The sequence below is a fragment of the Mytilus californianus genome, unplaced genomic scaffold, assembly GCF_021869535.1.
Source record: "Mytilus californianus isolate M0D057914Y unplaced genomic scaffold, xbMytCali1.0.p SCAF_4, whole genome shotgun sequence".
In the NCBI taxonomy this organism is placed as follows: Eukaryota; Metazoa; Mollusca; class Bivalvia; order Mytilida; family Mytilidae; genus Mytilus; species Mytilus californianus.
In genome coordinates, this window is record NW_026262690.1 from 67406027 (window position 1) to 67429644 (window position 23618).

At 31.9% G+C, this 23618-nt stretch overlaps 2 protein-coding genes and 1 long non-coding RNA gene across 5 annotated transcripts in view; all 3 read left to right on the forward strand.

The window, feature by feature from the left end:
* Positions 1-12632, forward strand: part of LOC127738403 (uncharacterized) — a 34464-nt gene extending 21832 nt beyond the window's left edge. Inside the window, exons 10-12 of the mRNA XM_052249644.1 lie at positions 1375-1595; positions 5010-5199; positions 9845-12632. Coding sequence (XP_052105604.1) covers positions 1375-1595; positions 5010-5199; positions 9845-9891 — 458 coding nt within the window. The 3' untranslated portion in view covers positions 9892-12632. The remainder of the gene's footprint in view (positions 1-1374; positions 1596-5009; positions 5200-9844) is intronic.
* Positions 2670-3967, forward strand: LOC127738425 (uncharacterized). Its single transcript, XR_008000036.1, has 2 exons — positions 2670-3723; positions 3886-3967. It is a non-coding gene; the product is annotated as an uncharacterized LOC127738425 (long non-coding RNA).
* A 2075-nt stretch (positions 12633-14707) lies between the features above and the next one.
* Positions 14708-23618, forward strand: part of LOC127738397 (uncharacterized) — a 44810-nt gene continuing 35899 nt past the window's right edge. Inside the window, exons 1-3 of one of the 3 annotated variants that reach the window (XM_052249632.1) lie at positions 14708-15340; positions 16983-17104; positions 21793-22120. In XM_052249632.1, coding sequence (XP_052105592.1) covers positions 17037-17104; positions 21793-22120 — 396 coding nt within the window. In that variant the 5' untranslated portion in view covers positions 14708-15340; positions 16983-17036. The remainder of the gene's footprint in view (positions 15341-16982; positions 17105-21792; positions 22121-23618) is intronic. The other 2 variants (XM_052249633.1, XM_052249634.1) reach the window with 2 other exon arrangements.

Consider the following 23618-nt stretch of genomic DNA (forward strand, 5'->3'; position numbering starts at 1 on the left):
AGTATTCTGGAGATGTAGCCAATGGTCTTGCCTGGGGTTATGTTGTAAATTATCTTAGAGTCATCTTACCTGGTAAGATCATTAAGTACACTATGCGAGAGAGAGCATAGTTTGTCAGTGTGAGAGACTGTTGTGATGACAGAGGAATATTGAAGCTATTTTCAAGGACTTTATCTTATAAGAAAGATTATTTGCAGAGGTATATTTAAGGGGTGGCACAGGGTGCCCAAGGCCCACCCTTTATGGAGCTACATTTATGGTTAATGCATAGACTTTTTGCATTGTTCTACTCCAAAGGTTGCCTAGTTTGTCCCCCCCCCCCCCCCACCCCCAAACACACACACACTTTCAAAATCCTGGATTTGCATCTGATTTGATACATAATTTTGGTCTATTGTTCAAATGATATATGAAGAAAATCATTGATTTTTCAGTTTTGCATATGCATAAAAGGAGTGGAAACTTTTACATAGAAGATTAAACAAATTTCTGATTTCAGATATTTGGTCTGTGTGTAATTTAAAATTTTGATTTTATTAAGGGTTAAAATAGAAGAAAACCCTCCTAAATAGTAAGCAAAAAAGAATGAGTACTAAGGACCTTTTTTTTTTAGATTAAATGATTAATCTCTATAGAATTATATGAATTACTGATAAGTATATGCAAAGTATTGATTGTAAAATCTAATTATTGTTTTGGATTTTCATGAAAATTATAAGATTGAAATAGGGGGAGGGGTCAATGGGTCCAAAAGTTTATGCTTTCTCATACTTTTCAGAAATTTTTACTGCAAGGCTATACCTCTTTTATATAAAGCCTTAGCTCTCCCTTTTTGAAAATTTTGAAAATCCTGTATCTTCCACTAACTGTCTCTCACATGTTATCTTGACCTTGACATCATATCATATTATGATTTTTTGGCAAGTGGACTTGTAAATGGGTATTTCAACATAAGGCAGTGTGTTATGTACCATTATCACCAACAACTGGTGTCTCTTGTTATATCTTATTGCTAAGAAGATTTGATGTTGATGTCTTTTTGTGGATTTTTTGTGTTGGATTGTTGTTTCATTAACATATACCACACATTTTGTTTGTGTTTCCTGCTTACGAGGACTTTTTTCTGTTGGTAGCACTTTCCCACCTTCTTTCCCTTTATCTAATTTCATGTTTTAATGTCTATTACAGCAATTAAAAACAATTAAGGAATTGATTTAGTCAGGCCCCATACATAAACCTGGAATATGTCGATCAAGCTATTATTTAAGTAATTTGACATGCAAATTCAAATTAGTTCCATTAGAGAAACTTGAACATAAATATTTTCAGATAAGAGATTTTTTGAGGATTTTGAGTTTTTTCTTCTTTTTACAGATGCTTTGAAAAACATTGAACAGTCATTTGAGAAAAAGAATATCAGCAATTATAAATGTCCTGAAACTCTGTTTATAATTATACCAAAGAGTTGTGATGCCAGAGGAGTGATGAAAGACAAAAATGACAGAATAACTAACTTTACAACTACTCCTGATATTCATCCTTTTGGTGGAAGCAGACCCTTTTCTTGTCAAATATATAAAATTACTGATCGGCCGGTAAGTCTGTTTTCATTATAACTCTTGTTCATACTTTAAATACTGGGAAGATGATATTGTAAGAGAAACAGAATGCGACCAGTGGGCAGGGTAGAATATAATGATATGATAACTGATTATTAAATGATTGTATATATATAGAATTATGAACATCGTTTGAATGTCAACTATATAACCAATTGGAAGCACTGAATCAGTAATTATGGCATAGAAAACTTATCTTGATTGAGGTCTACCACAGATTACCAGATTTGTTTTTTGTGTCCAGAGACAAATTCAGGGAGGGGGGACATAAAATTATATGGTTAATGCTTCCCATTCCTATGCTTCCCATTCCTAACATTGCCCCACTTCTTTGTAAATCCTGAATCTGCTTCTGGTAACTGTATCAATAAGTCTATCATGCCAAAAATATATTGAAATACAATTCTTGAAAAACATGATTCCTTGATAGATAATATTATGAAAAAAGCAGGGTTTCAAATTAAGTTTTTTTTTATAATATTCCATTTTATGAAATGAAGTTCAGGGGATGTATAGGAATCACTGTGTCCCTCTGTCTGTCTGTGTCAATTGTGTCTAACATAGAACTTTTGAATGCCATGGAGATTATTATTGATACTTGGTATTGGTGATTCCCACCATTAAATGTCTGCCTGCAAGGTTAAGGTCAAAAGCTTAGTTTGGTTTTACATCCCTACTTTCAAATATACAAAGTTGTGTCAAACAGAATATTTTAATGCCTTGAAGATATTATTGATGCTTAAAATTAAGGTTGACCACAACCAGAGAGTGTTTGGGAATAAGGTTGGGATGGTTGTCGGCAAGGTTATGATCAGTACTCAGGCAAAGTTGACATTTGATGGATTTGGCTAATTTTTGGTCATATATATCTGTTTGACTGATTCGGGTCTAATATATATCCTTGGCTTTCAAATATTCAGCTTTGATCATTCCTGATGAAGATAAAGCCAGAAAAGGGCTTCAGTCACATGAAATTTGTAAAGTGTTGTTTGCATTTTTATACGACCGCAAAAAAATTTTGTGTTCGTATATTGGTATGACGTTGGCGTCGTCGTCGTATTGTCGTCCGAAGACACATTGGTATTCGCACTCTAACTTTAGTTAAAGTGAATGGATCTTTATGAAATTTTATCATAAGGTTCAATACCACAAATGGAAGGTTGGGATTGAGTTTGGGGGTTATGGTACCAACAGTTAAGGAATTAGGGGCCAAAAAGGGGCCAAAAATAAGCATTTTTGTAACTTCCAGACATAGCTTGTGTGTTAGTTTATGGATCTCTCTGACATTGTACCACAGGGTTCCATATCACAAAGGGAATGCTGGGATTGATTTTGGGGGTAATTGCCTCAAAATTTTGGGAATTGGGGGCCAAAAAAAGGGGAAAAAAACAAGCATTTTTCTAGTTTCATGACAATAACTTGTGTATAAGTGTATAGATCTTTCTGAAATTGTACTACAAGGTTCCATATCACAAAGGAAAAGCTTGAATTTAGTTTGGGGGTAATTGCCCAAAACGTTTAGGAATAAGCGCCAAAAAGGGGCCAAAAATAAGCATTTTTCTAGTTTCCAGACAATAACTTGTGTTCAAATGTATGGATCTCTCTGATATTGTACTGCAAGGTACCATACTACAAAGGGAAGGCTGGGATTGATTTTGGGGGTAATTGCCTCAAAATTTAAGGAATTAGGGGCCAAAAAGGGGCAAAAATCAAGCATTTTTCTAGTTTCAGGACAATAACTTGTGTGTAAGTGTATAGATCTTTCTGAAATTGTACTACAAGGTTCCATATTACAAAGGAAAAGCTTGAATTGAGTTTGGGGGTAATTGCCCAAAACGTTTAGGAATTAGGGGCCAAAAAGGGGCCAAAAATAAGCATTTTTCTAGTTTCCAGACAATAACTTGTGTTCAAATGTATGGATCTCTCTGAAATTGTACTGCAAGGTACCATACTACAAAGGGAAGGCTGGGATTGATTTTGGGGGTAATTGCCTCAAAATTTAAGGAATTAGGGGCCAAAAAGGGGCAAAAATCAAGCATTTTTCTAGTTTCAGGACAATAACTTGTGTGTAAGTGTATGGATCTTTATGAAATTGTACTACAAGGTTCCATATTACAAAGGGAATGCTGGGATTTATTTTGTGGGTAATTGCCTCAAAATTTTAGGAATTATGGACCAAAAAAGGGGCAAAAAACAAGCATTTTTCTAGTTTCATGACAATAACTTGTGTGTAAGTGTATGGATCTTTCTGAAATTGTACTACAAGGTTCCATATCACAAAGGGAAAGCTGGAATTGAGTTTGGGGGTAATTGCCCAAAACGTTTAGGAATAAGGGGCCAAAAAAGGGGCCAAAAATAAGCATTTTTCTAGTTTCCAGACAATAACGTGTGTTCAAGTGTATGGATCTTTATGAAATTGTACTACAAGGTTCCATATCACAAAGGGAATGCTGGGATTGATTTTGGGGGTAATTGCCTCAAAATTTTAGGAATTAGGGGCCAAAAAAGGGGCAAAAAACAAGCATTTTTCTAGTTTCATGACAATAACTTGTGTGTAAGTGTATGGATCTTTCTGAAATTGTACTACAAGGTTCCAATCACAAAGGGAAAGTTGGAATTGAGTTTGGGGGTAATTGCCCAAAACGTTTAGGAATAAGGGGCCAAAAAGGGGCCAAAAATAAGCATTTTTCTAGTTTCCAGACAATAATGTGTGTTCAAGTGTATGGATCTCTCTGAAATTGTACTACAAGGTACCATACCACAAAAGGAAGGCTGGGATTGATTTTGGGGGTAATTGCCTCACAATTTTAGGAATTAGGGGCCAAAAAGGGGCAAAAAAACAAGCATTTTTCTAGTTTTCAGAAAATAACTTGTGTTCAAGTGTATGGATCTCTCTGAAATTGTACTGCAAGGTACCATACCATAAAGGGAAGGCTTAGATTGAGTTTGGGGGTGATGAATCATAAGGGGGTTCAAAAAATTTGTGGGGAGGGATTTTTTTTCCCCTTTTATTTTCTTTAAAATTTTCCATTTTAAATTGATTATTTCTGATTTATATGTAAAAGCAAATATAATGATATGGTTTGAATAGGTCAATTAATAATTTTTAAGTTCTTAGACCACATTCATTCTGTGTCAGAAACCTATGCTGTGTCAAATATTTAATCACAATCCAAATTCAGTGTGTATCAAGCTTGAATGTTGTGTCCATACTTGCCCCAACTGTTCAGGGTTCGACCTCTGCGGTCGTATCAAGCTGCGCCCAGCGGAGCATTTTATTTACAAATGATATGCTTTCATATATTTTTTTCCCTCTTATTTTCTTTTGCCATTTTCTCAGTGTTGGTATACACATGTTTGAATATATAAATATTTTATTCTATATTACAGGACAAATATTTTATTGGACAATACGCTGCACCTATTACATGTTTACAAGAGATGAAAGAATGGAGGATTGCTGGTGTTACTGCCGACACAATTTTATCGGAAGCATACAGTTTTTATGAGATTGTTAAGAATCTTATGGAGTCAGCTGATCCTCAAAAATCCAAATGTTGTGAATTTATTTATTTTGATGGTGAGTTTTCCCTTGCATTTGATACATGTTTATCAGTAAGATTGATTTGCACAATTGAAAAATTAAGAAATTCAATGTTGTGCAGTCTTATCGTCTTTATGAATGACATCTTGATCATCTAAACGTCCTAATATTATTATTCACACCATTTCTTAGATTGTTCATTGAATTGTAGCTTTAATTAACGGGTATATATTTTGAGGATACAAACTTAAAATGCTGGTGAAATTTAAAAAAAATTCAGAAATGAAATAAAAGAAATTGTTTTTACATTCAATACAAAAGATAGGCTGATCCATTTAACACTGGTTTGATGGTGGTTTCCTGATTTTTGGAAACTTAAGTCTGGACCTAAAAGTATAATATAAAAACTACTTTTATTCAAACAGCAATTGAATATATTGAATATTTTAATATCCCACCATTTCTAATTTGCCAGGTTATACAGTGCTATTCATGTCAATCATTTGGTTTTTGGAAAGATTGGAACTTGTTCTAAATCTCTCCTAAGGCATCGGCCTCCCTAACAACAAGTAGCACAGGTTAGCTACTTAATCTACAAAATATATACACACTGAAATATAGTTCCCTATAATTCTCAAGTCTGTTTACATATGCACATATAAACTTTGAAAAATTTGGGTATATTTTTTGAGCAGTTGATTCAAGAATGTATGTCTTTAAGGTGTGTTGATGTGCAGGCTATTTTTGTTATTTTTATTAGGTAATTAGAGTAATGATACAATATCAGTATGATTGACAACTGTCATGATCACCAAACAATCAGAGACAAGGTGGGGCCTTAATTACAATGCCCCACCTCCTCAAATGCCAACCACATTACTAATCAACCTCAATCTTACATAATTATACATGCAGACCCTTCATTATACATCTCAATACACAAAGTTTTGACCTCATTATTTAATACACAAATGTATATATTCATTGTTAAAGACCCTACATCAACTGTCAAGATGAAGAACAGGAATAAAAGCCCTGTTCATTGATAATTTTTTATGTTTTCTATGTATTCTGTGCGATTTTGTCCCATGTACATTTACTCCATATCCTTTCATTTTCTATTGATTCAAGAGTTTGTCTCTAGTGCTGTGTGGAGGCAGTAGAACGTTTCCCCGTGCTTGAGGTGTATGCTCTTATAATATTTACAGTTATGGTGTGCTTGTTCATGTGAGAATTTATCATATTAATACACCGTCAAAATTTCATGTTTGGTTAAATTTCTTCAAAATACTGGTCTGGTCATCTGTTTTGTATATTGCCCTTTCATACTATTTTTAAACTGGTAGGTTTTCTTACATATATTTCGATGTGCCCTGTGCTAGCTGTCTATCATTTGTTGTTTAGTTGTATATGTATTGTCTATCATTTGTTGTTTCGAAGTTATTGGTCTTTTGTTGGGCAATGTATGACAAATATATGTTTAAAAACCTCGCCTGTAATTATAAATTATGTATTTCAATGACTGCTCCCGACATGTGTAACTTTAAGGCATATTTTAGCAGCGATCGATGTCCTTGTAAAATTACTGCACTTTTCTTGTATTCCTGGTGCTTTCGACTGGAGAACCGTCGTACACAAGCATCGCACAAGTTGGCACTCCGAGGCGGGTGGGGAGCAAGAAGGTGAACTGTGGTTTATTTTTATCAATAGTACCGCTTAAGTCGACACTTATGTAACGGTTTATTTTTTCCTCTGTGATATTTTATCCTGGGGATAATTTGTCACAGACATTTTTTTCGAGACATGGTATTTCACAGGTAGATTTTTTCCAGAGGAGTGAAATTCTATCTGTCTTATGCGGATAGTATTTACCAGTATATATTTTCTGTTCCATATTTCACAGAACCTTGTGAAATAGAGTCCAACTGTCTACTATGTAAGGTACTCACAATCAATATATACCTGACCATAATTATAAATGTTTCACCAAGGTAGAACATATTTCCATAATTTATCAATCAAAGGGAGGTAATTATGAGCCATTTATATTTTACAGATATTATATTCCAGAGACCAGAATCTATTTCTTAGTGAAATTTTTCCTGTATTCTTAATTTTTTATATTAATTTATATAAAAAGATGACTTAAAACATGATTTAAAAAAAAAAAAAAAAATTCTACTTACTTTTTTATTTGTACTGAGATCTGAAAACAACTCACTTTTACCTGTATTTCACTTACCTTATTTTATATATTAAATTGATCGTGATATTATTTCACAATTAAGATCTGTGAAATTACTTCTTGTTTTGTTTCATATGTTTCATGATATTTGTCTTTTAAAAGAATGATATTTACTTTAATATTTCAGGATATTATTTTCAATTATAATCTCTGAAATTATTTCCCATTATAACACATTTATTTGGTTTTTTATTTACTAATTAAGCTTATATTCAAATACACTATTATTAGTACATAGTATTTGCAAAGATTAAGTTTTTTTATTAACTATTCACTAGATAGAATTTCACGGCAATGGATAATATATCACAGTGAAATATTTTCCTCCGGATAAAAAAATAACAACAACTTCTGTAACATTTTTTCCCCCAGATGATATTTCATCCGGATAAAATTTTACTTTACACTAGGGGCCGTCTTGACCTTGTTGTAGGGTATGAATGATTCGTTCATAGTTGAAGACCCTACATCAACTGTCAAGATGAAGAACAGGAATAAAAGCCCTGTTCATTGATAATTTTCTATGTTTTCTATGTATTCTGTACGATTTTGTCCCATGTACATTTACTCCATATCCTTTCAATTTCTATATATTACTGTAAATTCAGAAATTATTGCGATGTTTTTATCATTGCGAAAAATGCGACAGGGTTGTTATCGCAATAATTTAAACTCGCATTTTGAAATTTTTTATTTGAATTAAACAGGATTTTTCTCAATATCGCAAAAATTAAAATCGCATTTTAGTCTAAAATGACAAAATCGCAATAATAAATGCACGCAATAATTTCTGAATTTACAGTAGATGTTTGATATATAGAAATGATAGATTTATTTGTTGCCTATTACTTTTGATATACACTACATAAGTGATTTTGTAAATTGTGTCTGAAAGATAAATGATTAATAAAGGATTAACAAGATCTGTTTTCTAAAGAAAAAAGACAAAGTATGAAATATAAATATAAATATATAAAAGGAATTCAAGTAAGGCCTATAAATTACTTGATAAATCTGCAAAAATCATCTGTAATTAATCAATAATTTAGTTTAGTACACTTATCAGCGATTGGCTTGAAACAGCTAGTAATAAAATTTTAAAACTCTTACTGTGTATTAAGTATTATTTGTTGGATACCAATTTTCGTGGAATTCATTGGTACAGGTGAACTACGAAATTAAATGTTCAACAAATAACAAATTTTCTATAGGCTTGTAAACAGACTTCGGCAAAACCACGAAATTAAAAATCCGCGAACATGAAAGTTTCCATGAATCCACGAAAGTTGGTACCCATGAAAGTAAATTAATCCACAGTAATTAGAACAAACCAATTTTCTTTTTAGTGTATTCCCCATCAAATGTCTGTTATCAATTTTAGTCATTTGAATATAAAGAAGTGTATATATATTTTTACAATCAAGAAAGAATCCCTATTTTAATAAAATAAGTTTTTTAATTTATTTATGTTGAATTAGTACATTTTCAATGCCCTTTTCTGGAAGATAATTAAATTATAAATTGATTAAAAAACACTCTACAACTTGTCATATAATCATGATAATTGTTTTCAAAATCAATAAGCAATTCTCAGAGGAGACCTTAGGAGAAAAATAGTATACCTATGTTTCAACTTACAAAAATCCCAAAACAACCTTTTTAGATTAATTTTTTGACACAATAAAGTTATTAGCTTCAAGTCTATCTATCTGTTAGTCCTATGTCTTACAAGGATAATTGATAAACTTTATTAGAAGAATCTTTGTTTTGTAATTTCATTTGTTACAAAAGATAAAATGTAAAAGGTGAAACATGTAACAGGGAACATTATTCGGTTAAGATATAAACTGCAATGTAAACAAAATTGTTGTGCAAATTAAGGGACCCACTATCATTGATTCACATTTAGCTCATTTTATCTACTGAAAAATTGCTTATCCTTCTAAGAACCTGCAGTTAATGCAATTGTCAGCAATAGCGCTTTATTAATGTTCTTTTTTGTCCATACCATACCTAAATATGATTTGAAATTATTCAAACTACTCTTCCAATCTTTTCATGAGTGATTTCAATCACTTTGATTCTGTCATTTCATCGTTCAACCTATCTGTCTTTCTTACATTTTTCTTGTTGGGACTATTGTTTTGTAATGCATGATGTTATAGCAGCTTTTAGTTAAAATCAAGGATTTAAGTTAAATATAACATACAAAATTCTTATATTAATAAGATTTAAATGTTTAACTTCATTTTGTTAATTCGTCTTGTCATATTGTTTAATTAACCCTGTTAAGCAACTTACAATCAATCAATCAATCATTTAATTAACCCTGTGACTTTATCTTGATGAATCAATGGAAAATTTTTGCAAGTTTTGAAGTTACACAAATTGCAATAATAAAAATTTGTTTTAAATGAATTTATGTTTTTTTTTAAGATGAGAAAGAGTCTTTGGCTGATATAATAGAGAAAAAGATTGGTTGAAGACAAATGTGTTAACTCAGCATGCAGGATATAGATGAGCAGACAAATTCATGACAATCATACAACATTGCTTTCTTATCTGTGTTATAGCTGTCTCTTGCTTATTTTATGATTTTCTTTGAAACAAGTTTGAAAGAATGTTTACATTGGTATTTCCATAGTGCTCCCTCCTTCTTGATTTAATTTGATAAAAAAAATTACACTATTTTCTATAAAAAGTTGATGATAATTATGAATTCTAATTTTATTTTTATAATAATGTCTTTACCTTGACAAAAGCTTTATTAAAAAGACTATGTGTATATTTCATTGAATAAGCAAGTTTATACAACAGACTACAACACTATCTTGCTTCTAAGTAGTTATTTTGTCATGTACAATACATTGTATCTACCTCTGGACACTAGAAATATATTCCATGAAAATTGTTAGTCCGCAAAAAAGTCATGGTCTTCCTTTTTTATTTATTTTCTATAAATGCTTGATTAAAGTGCCTACATATGTTCTTTAGGTCACCATATATCAATTACTTGCATCACTGTAATGAAAAAGTATTGTTTTATATTTTTGTATATTGTTTTAAAGATATTTATTTAATGTTGATGTAATTTATTTTTTATTTTTTCCAATATGTGTGCCCATTAGTTTATTCAATATCAGATTAACATTTTGGTTTAAGTTAGTTTATTAAGAAGTTAATGTCACATCAACATCAAACACTCTACACATGCATGTTGGTTATGATGTCAAATTTAAAAAAAAATGCCAAATAATTTTTTTTTAACCAGATTTCACAGTTCACTGAACATGGAAATTTCATATAGTATGAGGAGGATATGATATATCCTATTGACAATTTGAAAATTATCTAAATTGATAAAAAGAAGTTTACTTATTTTTTACTGCTTATTATCTTTTTGTAACATTTGTCTATTAGACTATTGAACAAGGTAAAATATGAAAAAAATTGCAAAAGTATCTTCTATAGTATGTTAATACTGATTATACTTTTAGCACAATGTCTAAAATATGTCAAATGGTGCCTATGTTTAGAGTTTATATGCCATAATTTATAAAGTTTTTAAAAAATCTTTGAATTGTTTATTTCAATCAAATTTAAACTGGGTGATGTGTTGGGCTTTCTAATCTGATATTCTTATCAATCAACAAACATGGTGATCCCAAGTTTTAAATTTATATTTATCGTTATATATTATTTGTTTTTGTTTTTTGGATGAGTTGAAAGTTGATGGTTGGTACAATCATACTTTGGGGTCCAATTTAAGGACATCACATATACCATAATATGTTATAAATGTTGGAGACAATTGTTTTAATTTTTCCTAGCCTCCTCAGATATTTTGTGGCTGAATGTTTGTATATCTGTCCTTTGGTGATTCAATTTCATAATGAAGGTGATCCTGTTTGGTTTTGCTGCCATTATTATATATACAACATTAAGAAAGATTTAAAAAATATTGTCATTTTAAAATGAAACCATGGATATTCAGCCAATAATGTACCCAAAGGTCTTTCATAGATTTTGTGCTGATATTAATATTTTTAATGGAACTTTTTTTTTATATCCATGCTCTTTAGAAAGACTTACTAGTTACCTTTGTGAGCTAATCAGTTTATTCATCTCTGAACCAAATAGTGTATGAACGTTTCAGTTGACTGATGAAATGAAAACAAATAATATTTAACAACCAATCCTGATTGATGTTGTATTTTTTATTTCAAATTCCAGTGGAATCATTGATTCTTTACATCGATCAGTTCTATTCCCCTAATACTTAAGGGATGTGGGGAAAGGATTTGTCTAGGATCTCAGGTCCAATATTACCATATTATAGAGATAGCTGGCCTATAAAATTGAGAATGGAAACTGGTATTGTTTCAAAGAGACAACAATCCGACCAAAGAGCAAAAAAACAGCCCAAGTCCACCAAAGGGTTTTCAACACAGCTAGAAAATCCAGCACCCGTAGGCAGGCTTCAGCTATGCTTTTGTTAAATAGTTAAGTTGCAAAGCAGACAAAGCCCCCAGGAAAAAATATAAGATGCACTAGAAAGGCCATGACAATTTAGAATATATGTGGTTAAAAGTTGAAAATCTGGGCAAATGTAGATATACTTGCATATCCCCTGGTAACACACAGTAGTTCAGTGTAATGTTCATATAATGTCAATTCATAATCTTTTTGGCTTAGCGGTGTTAGTCTTAAAATTATTTATATGATCATCAGTTTATGATTTAGGGAGAGGGCCATGCCTGGATGGACCTTTTGTGCACTATGACTTCAAAACCTTTTTGTGCACTAATCAGGTATGCTAGGGCAAACAAGAATTGTAATATGTTTAAAAGTACAAGAAATTGTTCTTCAAAATCACTCATCTGACCTTAATGTGAAGGTCAAATGTCATCTTCAAGAATACATGACACTTCGTCTTGAGGTGCAACAATGTGCCCAATATAAAAAGCATATGTCAAAGCATAAAATCTCCCTTCTGGACAACAAAATGTCATAAAAATTAATTTAAATATCCAGGTCAAAGACCAAGGTCACATGAAGGTCATGATTCTACACAAAACCTAGTCTTATGGTTATACACCAGCATGTTCAATGTCACAGGGCACTCAAGTGTCAAATGGTAAAAGATTTTTTTTTGCTTTGTTATAAGCTGTTGGGTGTGATATATATGTTTATGTCAATACTTAGATTAAAGTTGTAATTATTATTCTTTGCACCATTTTTGTAAAGGTAGATGTTTTCATTTCAAAAGTAATTTTGGTAACAGTTTCCTAATAATGGGGTGTTTGATTTTCTAAACTGGAGTTAGTCACTGGGGGTATCATAAGCCAGTGGCAGATCCAGAGAGGGGGTGGGGTTATTGGGGGTGTTCACCCCCCTTTTATCACAAACACAAATTATTATATTATCTCTTTTACGATTTATATGATTTTTTAGCCTAAAATCGTCTAAAAATTTATATATATTTAATCCATTTTATGAAATAATACCCCCTTTCAAAAATCCTGGATCCTCCCTGCAAGCCCTTTAGTCAGAACTCCTGTGCTGACATAAAAGAGGGACGAAAGATACCAGAGGGACAGTCAAACTCATAGATCGAAAACAAACTGATGCCATGGCCAAAAATAAAAAGACAAACAGACAAATAATAGTACAGATGACACAACATAGAAAACTAAAGACTAAGCAACACGAACCCCACCAAAAACTGGGGGTGATCTCAGGTGCTCCGGAAGGGTAAGCAGATCCTGCTCCACATGTGGCACCCGTCGTGTTGCTTATGTTATTACAAATCCGGTAAATAGTCTAATTCGGTAAGTCACATTCGTGAAAAGGGAACAGTATTGTAGTTACGACATAAGGAACATATCCTCTGTGAAACGGTTATTCCATAACGGTCAACCAACTCGTGATGGCGTCCGTAAAATTTACGAAGGGATGATTTCAACTTCACCATTTGGAACTCTTGGCTTAAGGTAGATGGGGTGTCTAAATTATAATCCATAGAATTTTTTAATAATTTGCCAAAATGTAGTTTATATCATGCTTTTTAAAAAAAAATAATAAAAAGAATGGGTCACGGGGCTTATTTTCACGCTACAGGTTGTGCAAAATTGACAGATTTTGTATAGATTATGCATGGAAAACCCAATTTTCTGCCATAAAACGAAAACTACACCATAGAATTTTGAGATAAAATATGAGAAGATAGCTCTACTAGTATGCTTTCAGATAAGAAAAAGAAAAAACGGGGTCACGGGACCCGTTTTCTTGCTACATAATAAAATAAATAAATTCCTAGCACATTCTATTGTAAAAGTAACTTTATCTGAATTATCTGCCCTTACATTTGAGTTGCCTCCCCTTATGTGGCAAAGTTGGAAAAAATAGAATCAAACAAAAGTATTCTTTTTTTTTTTATAGAATACAACCATAAATATGATAAAATAGGTCATTTTCTATATTGAAATGAAAATTCTTACACATGAATTACCTACTACTCTCAAAATTTGCACTTTTTATTAAAGATCTACACCGATTGTTTTCTTGTATTTCAAAATCCAAGATGGAGGAAGACACCCTATCTACCTTAATAGCTTCCTTGTGAGCACAATCCTCTATCAAGAAAATCATGATAGGAAACACAAGCCCGGGAATATCGTATCAATTGGTATATATACTCCGTATGCAGGCGCTGCTGGAATGTTGCTACATGAATATCATTCATATGGTCATTTGCTGTTCATAAAATCAACAACAACATAAAAATGTGTAACCGGGCAGTGGTTGTAAAGCAAAATATTATACGAATATACATATATGGAGAAAGCTTTATTTAGATTCAGTATTATGAGTTACAAACTTCAAAACATAAGCTCAATAGAGCTTTTAACTGAATACATACAAACATATACAACAATATAAAAAACATAATCATGCAAGCTGAAGCAAACTAAAAATAGAGAAGCACACATAAAATTAAGCACAACATAATCATGGCACAGCATATTATAAATGCCAGCATAACTTTAAAAGAGAAAAGTATTAAATTTAAAATAACCACATTGAAATAAAATGATACTTATCTAAATGCAGAACAGCAACATGATTCCAAGCCATTCCAGGACAAACTAATTGTTGAACGGCCTTTCCAGCATAGAGGATACCTATTAAAGAAAGAATCACTTGCCTTACAACTGTAATAAGCAAAAGATTGACAAAATATTTAACCAGGGAATAAGTTTGTATCTTTATTAATGTTCCTTGTAAACTATGTTAACAATGTTTTACTTTTTCTGTAAAATATCATATGGCTTGATATTTCCTTTTTCTGTGCAAAATATAGTCAGCATGCATTATGTGACCAGGGTCAATGGAAAGAAACGGGGTAACATAGATGCATACCCATGTGGGCACAACGTTATTTCTATACATGACTAATATATAAAAAGTAAAAAACAAGGGATACTGGTGGACACTTGTAAGTAGACCCATCACTTTTTTAAAAATGATCCGAGTTTTCACAAAATTGACTGACTTATTTTACACTATACTTAAAATAAATGATACATATAAACATATATTTCCCCTAATCTGAAAAAAATATTATTCCTAAACGTCCGTACTTGATCCGTTTTTAGTATCTCCTAGATCTGGTTCCTTTGGACATGGGAAACCAGTCCGCTCTACTTTCGTTTTGAACAGTTAAAAAGAAAACCAGCAACTTTTTCAAACAAAAGCTGGTAAGCTTAATTTCATCATGTTCATTATTATCTGAGAAAGCGTCACAAAATATAAAGAACAAAGGTAGACTAAAAGAAGATTTGATGTAAACTTTGCCCGATACTGGCGAAGGACCACATAAATAATAATTTCAACGTTTGATTACTGTTCCTTACCTGGAAGAAGAAAAAGGTAAGTGAGAATACCCAAGGATAATATACAAAGTAAATCGTCCAATGTAAATTTTTTACCGTCTGATAGTAATAGTTGAGTAAATAAATACTTGTAAATTCGTTATAGCAGCTTAATTTCTACGAATTATAGTCATCTCGTATACCATTGCAAACTTGTACCAATGTCAACTCGTACCACTAAAAGCAAACTCGTACCACGGTAAATTCGTACCATTGCAAACTCGTACCAACTTATTTAAATGCATTCAAATGGTGTTAAATGACGAATAAATATTTAAATTTCCCTAAATAAATGACCAATTTGTAGCTGATTGTTCCTTGTCTAATTGGATGAAGAAAACTGGCAGATTGGCTTTGTTGTCTTCCTTGAACCGTTCCATTATTTAACTTTTACTGATAAATATTTCATTTAATGTTTAATCATTACAAAGTAGTTAAATTGAATAGATTTTTGCATTTATAGCTGTGTAAAGGTTTTTGTGCAGTAATAAAGAAATTCAAAAAAAAATTATAAAGATTTGCAAAAACAATTCAGAAAACATTTGTATATTGTATATCTGTTCAATCTATAATTCAATAAAATTCAGGAAAATTAATTAATATTTTATAAAGATTTGCAAAAACATTGCATATATATTGTATATTTTTAATGGTACGAGTTTGCAGTGGTACATTGAGTTCGCTATGGTACGACTTCGCAGTGGTACGAGTTTACATTGGTACGAGTTGACTTTAGTGGTAGGAGTTGACATGGTACGAGTTTGCAATGGTACGAGTTGACTTGCTTCCATTTCTACTCAGTAGACTACTGATCCTGTCAGGATTTTAACTAGTTAAAATAATAATCTGTGACGCCTTCCTACAACCCTTGCAAGGCTATTTTATTTTTTCTGTGATGGTTGCAGTGATGGATCCAGGGTTGTTTTTTTTTACGATCAATGCATGCTTTTGTTATATTACACAATAAATATACAATATATGTACATTGTCTTAAAATATAAAATTTATTTGTATGAGCTTTAGAAACAGGACAAAAAGCGAGGCTGAGCATTTCTCCTGTTTCGTAGCGAGTACGAAGAAATTTTATATTTTCCAACAATGTACATATATTGTTTTTGTCCTGAAATTTACACCCAAAACTTGAAACTTTAGTTGTTAAAATCAAAATGATTGTCTCTAATTTTCAAAGAAATCAACATAGTATAAACACATACTGCGAAAGTCTCAGGACCCAAAAATGAACTGTTACACAAAAAGAAATATCCACATTACCGCTTGCTCAACATGGAAGTGGGATAACAGGAGACTTTATTTGTACAAGTACAATTAAAGCAAAAATTTATTTGTGTACCTGTTATTTGTACAATAGTTGGCTGATTGCAGGATAACAAGGTCATGAAGGTATATTTGAGATTCGATATAGTCCTTATAAAATAAAATTGAGAATGGAAATGGGGAAATTGTGTCAAAGAGACAACAACCCGACCAAAGGGCAGAAAACAGACGAAAGCCACCAATTGGTCTTCAACACAGAAAATCCCGCATCCAGAAGTATTAACAACCTTTCTTAGTTCTTGTTTTTACAAATTAAAAGATGAAAATCATTAATTCCACATTAAAAATTCAATCTTTTCTTTCAGTCAGAACTTGCTGGATTAACTTTGTAGTTTTAACAGGTGAATGTTGACTGTAGCATGAGCTTTGCCATATATGTAGCTTCAAGGCTGTTTATGCAGTTTGCATGGATGCTTTATGATTATAGGTATAATTTTAACATACACCAAGTAGAGAGGAATATTCTTCAAAAACTATGACTGTTCAAACAGTCCGGGATCTTTTCAATAGTAGTCAGTGACTCTCTAAGTATTGCCTGTTTATGGTTTCATTTTGTTTTGGAGTCAGATCTATGGTTGTTTGTTGAATTCTTTCATAGAGATTAATAGCTTGCCATATGATTCATTTTTTATGCCCCTGCTGAGAGTTGACACTGGCATATTATACATAGTTGGTTTATAGATGAGAACTTGTGTTGTTTAAGCCTCCAACAATCATTTGAAGTAATGACTACTTAACACAAATTATTGCCTCTCCGGTGTTTATATGCCATTTGATAAAGTGGAAGATATCCTTTTTATACGACCGCCCGCAAACATTTGTTTGCGTCGTATAATGATATGATGTCGTCAGCGTTGTCCGACACATTTGGTTTCCGGACAATCACTTTAAATAAATTTAAGGTAAATGGATCCCTAAGAAATTTTACCAGAAGGTCCAATACCACAAAAGGAAGGTTGGGATTGATTTTTGAGGTTATGGTACCAACAGTTTAGGAATAAGGGGCCAAAAAGGGGCCAAAAACAAGCATTTTTGTAGTTTCCAAACAATAACTTGTGTGTAAGTGTATGGATCTCTCTGAAATTGTATCACAAGGTTCCATATTACAAAGGGAAGGCTGGGATTGAGTTTGGGGGTAATTGCCCCAAACGTTCAGGAATTAGGGGCAAAAAAGGGGTCAAAAACAAGCATTTTTCTAGTTTCCAGACAATAACTTGTGTTTAAGTGTATGGATCTCTCACAAAATTGTACTACAAGGTTCCTTAAAACAAAGGGAAGGCTGGGATTGAGTTTTGGGGTAATTACTTCAAATGGGGGGGGGTTCAAAAAATTTGGGGGGATTTATTTTTTTCCGATTTTTTTGGGGGTTCATATTTTTTTTCTTGAAAATTTTTGAAATTTCAAATAATTGCACAGTATTGCTCAATAGCAAGAAATCTTCAATTGCACAGTATTGCACAATAGCACAGTATTGGGCAATAGTAAGAAATCTTCAATTGCACAGTATTGCGCAATAGCAGTAAATCTTCAATTGAAAATAAATACAGATCTTTTAACCAATTTAAATGGGATTAATTTAAAGTCTTTAATTTTTGGGGGTTCTAACCTTGTATTACTTTTTTTGATATTGGGCCCCATTTTTAAATTGGTCTACATTGAGGTAAAAAAATTAAACTTTGTGTGATTTCATCAAAAACTGAATTAATGCGGCTGTATGATATGCTGAATCTTATTGCGCATTTAGATTTTTTAATTTAGGCCCTGTTTTCAAATTAGTCCAATTTTATTTAGGTTGAAGGGTCCAAAATTAAACTTTGTTTGATTTCAACTAAAATTACATTTAAAGTTTGCCTCAACCAAATGTTATGAAACTTATACACAATGCTTATTACCACCAAATACGGATCAAGTTTGAATTTTGGTAGCATCACTCTAACCGTTTTAGAGTTATGCCCCTTTATAAATGGAAAAATTGCAAAATATATAGTTTCCGTTCTCTTACTTAAGTTTGCCTCAACCAAATATAATGAAACTTATACACAATGCTTATTACCACAAAATACAGATCAAGATTGAATTTTGGTAGCGTCAGTTTAACCGTTCTAGAGTTATGCCCCTTCATAAATGGAAAAATTGCAAAATTTTTAGTTTCCTTTCTCTAACTTAAGTTTGCCTCAACCAAATGTTATGAAACTTAAACACAATGCTTTTTACCACAAAACACAGATCAAGTTGAATTTTGGTAGCATCACTTTAATCATTATCGAGTTATGTCCCTTTATAAATCGTAAAATTGCTAAATTTTTAGTTTCCGTTCTGTAACTTAAGTTTACCCCAACTAAACATTATGAAACCTATACATAATACTTATTACCTTAAAACTCAAATCAAGTACAAATTTGGATAGCGTCACTTTTATCGTTCTTGAGTTATGTCCCTTTATAATGTTGTATGCAAGCGGGGTCATCATCTGTGTCCATGGGGACACATTCTCCATTAATTTTTTTTTATATGCTGAATCTAACCATGTTGTTAGATTTAGATATCAGACCAAATTCTAGGTAAGTTAAATGTCCTATTTCAAAATTTTAAGATCTTTGACCACATTTATTTTGTGTCAGAAACCTATATTATGTCAAAAATTTGATCACAATCCAAATTCAGACAGTATCAAGCTTGAATATTGTGTCCAAACTTGCCCCAACTGTTCAGGGTTCGACCTCTGCGGTCGTATCAGTCTGCGCTTAGTGAAGCATTTTATGTTGTTGGTTATACACAGTTACTTGAATAACCCTCTGCCAAATCTTTTGAAGTTAATTTGCGATGTGATAATGAACCACAGCTCACTACACAAAGATCCAGTTGAGTTTTGGCTACTTTTTTGGCACCTATATAGTCCATTTGCATATATTCAGTAATTGAACTAGAGATCCATTCGTAGTTGTTTTCTTTGGAGGATTGTTCATTTTCATTGACAATGAAGAGCTAGCAGAATGAGCAAATTTTTAATTGGGTAATGTTTGTTATATTTAATTACGTTTTTTACAATTCGTTTTTTTTTTTAAAACAAAATCTTTTGATATCAAAAGTTATTTTTCAATGAAAATTAAAACACTTATATATCACTTTCAACTTACCAATGTATTATGCTATACATGTGCAGAAGGTAATTTTGTCCTGGATAAGAACCAGTCTACTAATTGTGTTAAAAGTGTGTAATAACAGAATCAAATAGTTAAATTGGCAAATAGACTATTTAAAAATTAAAATGTATTGTAAACCTAACAAATTGTTCATGAGACATTATTAGAATGCAGATTTTAGTATTCATAGTTTAGAATTTTGTCTTGCATATTTGCATTGCATCAAGGTTTCATATATTGAATTTAGTGCAAAACTGCACACAAACTGCTGAAATATCCACATTTTGAGATCTTTGCATTGCTATTAAGATACGAACAAAGGGTTTACCCAAAAAGATATTTGGCTACAAAATGTATATAATGGAGGTGCTTAAACGTCTATAAAAAATTTTTTGTGATAAAGCCTTTGCGTATCACTGTTAGGTCCATAAATGGCTAATTTGGATTAAATCATATCTGTAACTACTTGGTCAATTAGAACTAAACTCATTCTTATGGTAATAAGTTTAAAAGATGTGTCTCAGACATGATCCAACTGGTCAACCAACATGGCCCCTATGCTACAAATAGAACAATGGGTAAAATGCATGATAGATAGAGAAAATGTGACAAGAGTAAAATAGTTATACAGTGAAGATCGACCTACTACTGATTTATGTCAAATATATAGGAGTTTTGGCCCTGTAGGCATTTTTTACTATTTTTTTTTTAGCTTTTTCCAGTTATCTTAAAATCTTAAATAGATAGACAGAAACTTTATGAAGCAAAAATGATCAGTAAAATTATATATTAAAGATATACAAATAAGCAAACCTGTCAGAATTATCAGTCCAGTCTCCTTAATCTCTTAATCTAAATTCTTTATTAATCCCCTACAGGGGACTTTAGGTTTGCACTCTGTCTGTCTGTCTGTCCATCCGTCAGTTCGCAAATCAGTTTTCCACACTTTTTTTCTTCGTGCTTGAAGATATTGATTTGATATATGGTGTATTGTTTAATCATGACAAGTTACAGACCAAGTTCGAATTTTGTTTTGGTCTGATGATTTTGTGCAGAGTTATGGTCCTTGAACTTAGAAAATTCATTCAAATAATCAGTTTTCCGCACTTTTTTGTCACGCTTAAAGATTTTGATTTGATGATTGGTACATAGTTTTATCATGACAAGTTACAGATCAAGTTCAAATTGTGTTCCGGTCTAATGATTTTGTACAGAGTTATGGTCCTTGGACTTAGAAAATTCACTCAAATAATCAATTTTCCTCACTTTTTTTCGTAATGCTTGAAGATAATGATTTGATAATTGGTATATAGTTTACACCATGACAAGTTATAGATCAAGTTAGCATTTTGTTTTAGTACAATGAATTTATAACCGGTAGGGGACTATGTATTGCCAGGCAATACTCACAGAATGCTTGTTTTCTATAGACTCTTGGTTTTCGATTGCACTATTGTTTTGTTCCTACCTTCTTTTTATACCAATGTGATCTTATAATAAAAAAAATATTGGTGATTCAACAGAATGAACTTAGTACATAAATCTCATTAGCAAATATTAACAGTGTAATCAGCGACAAGCAGACACTATGGTAAGGAAATTTAATTTAAAGATACTTTGACTTCCTAACCACATAGAATTGTGTAAGCAAGTAATTTGTTTAAACCAGGGTCTTCATGTGAAACAACATTATTATGACAAATTTTAATTGAGTTAAAAACTCAGTTGATGGGTATAGCTAGAAAAAAAGTGATTTGACTGGTTTTATTTCAACTCTCTGTTAACATGTTTTAATGTATAGTTTTGTCCTTAAATAGTATTGAAAATATTTGTCCATTTAAGTGCTTTTGGCTTGCATAAGCAGTGATTTTTTTTTCTTCTTTTAAGAGTTTTCTATCTTGTTATGAATACTATTTTCCAAATCAAATTTGGTTTTATGTATATTAAACACCAATTGTATTTTTATTTTCAGTAAAAGAATGGCAGATAATACTTCCAGATACTTCATATCTCATAGCAATAAATTTGAAGACCGTCATCTTGTAAATGAGGTAGTTATTCCAAAACTGAAAAAAAAAGGTATTATTATTTATGAACAGGATGAATTACAACCAGGAACACATGTCTTACCAGCCATTACAAGCTTGGTAGATAAAGCAGACAAAACATTGCTGTTTATCTCAGAAAATTCCTTAGGCAGTTCATGGTGTTCATTTGAGCTGCTGATTAGTTTGGAGAAATCTCAGAGGACCAACAGACTTGCAGTTGTTTTGTTACTACATAAAATAGAAGAGTCACAGGTATATAATATTGTATTTATAATTTCTAGCTCTTTTTAGTTTTACCACAGTTTCTTTTGATAAAAACACAAAAACAAAAATATAGCTGGCTTTGTATATTCAAGTTTCTTATTGCGAGGACTTTTCTAAAAAAAAAAATTGAGCAAAAATTGACAGAATGTTCCTTTGATGGTCTTTGATATTGTTACTTTGCTGCCTGTCTAAATCAGAAATTCAAAGTCGCCTCCAGCAGATTGCAAAAAATTTCATTGCAACACATTTAGAAATATAATTTGGATTTTACTTTACAATGACAGATGAATTGAAATGATATAAAACAGTACAGAAATGATCTTTAGAGGGTACTTACTAATGTTATATCTTTGTTCCTGATGACCCAATATAGCTTAAAAGGGCAAAATTTTAAGATTGTCTGCTAGCTAAAGAAGTAGGAAACCTGTTCATATCAAACGTGCTAGATATATTTCTTTGAATGTCCTTTACTAGTGTTGTAACTTGCTTCCATTTCTACGTGTTATTTGCTTGGTTCTGATGGAAAGCCCAATGGGTCTTAACTTGTCTAAAAAGGGTCAGATTCGTCCAAAGTTTAACCAATGAAACCAAATTTGACAGATATATTTATTTGAAGGTGCCAATTTGATATTTTAAACTACCTGAGAATGAATCACTTTCTGCTTGTTCTCATACAGTCATGTCTTGGCCGTATATTTTTGTTGTTTGTTTCTGGTCAATTTCTTGCAACTTGCAAGTTGTAAAATAGTGATCAGTAATGAATAAATCTGTTACAGGGATTGTCATCCGTCTGACAATCGTGTCACCTTGATCTCTATTTTGTAAGATAAGATCTACAAATAAATCAAAATGGCTAAAATGGTTGGTCATATCCTTATTGGAGTTACCCCATAAATGATGTTTTTTACAATTTTGTTTTTGTTTTTCCTTGTAATCTTGAAAACTTTAATAGATAAAGAGAAACTTTAAGTGAAATAAATGGAAAATGTGTCCATGGGACACAGATGATGACTCAATCTGCTTACATATAACGTTATAAAGAGACATATCTGAAGAATGGTAAAAGTTACGCCACCCAAATTCTAACTTGATCTGAGTTTTGTGGTAATAAGCATTGTGTATAATTTTCATAACATTTGGTTGAGGCAAACTTAAGTTCGAGAATGAAAACCATTTTCGGGACGTAGGGACGGAAGTACAAACGGACAAGGGTAACACTTAATGTCCCCTCCGGTGCGGCGTGGGCATAAAAATGATCATCAAAACTGTGAAGATCTACCAATTTTTCAGCATGGCTGAAATCATCTGTAGACTTCTATAGGAGTTATTACCCTCAAATAAAAAAAATTACCAATTTTGGGGTTTATGCCAAGATAATGTATATGATAACAGAAAAAAATTGAAAATTGTAATATAAAAAAAAAGTAAACAGCAAAAATGAACAAGACACAAGATCTACAAATGAGTCAACATTGCAGAAATTTTC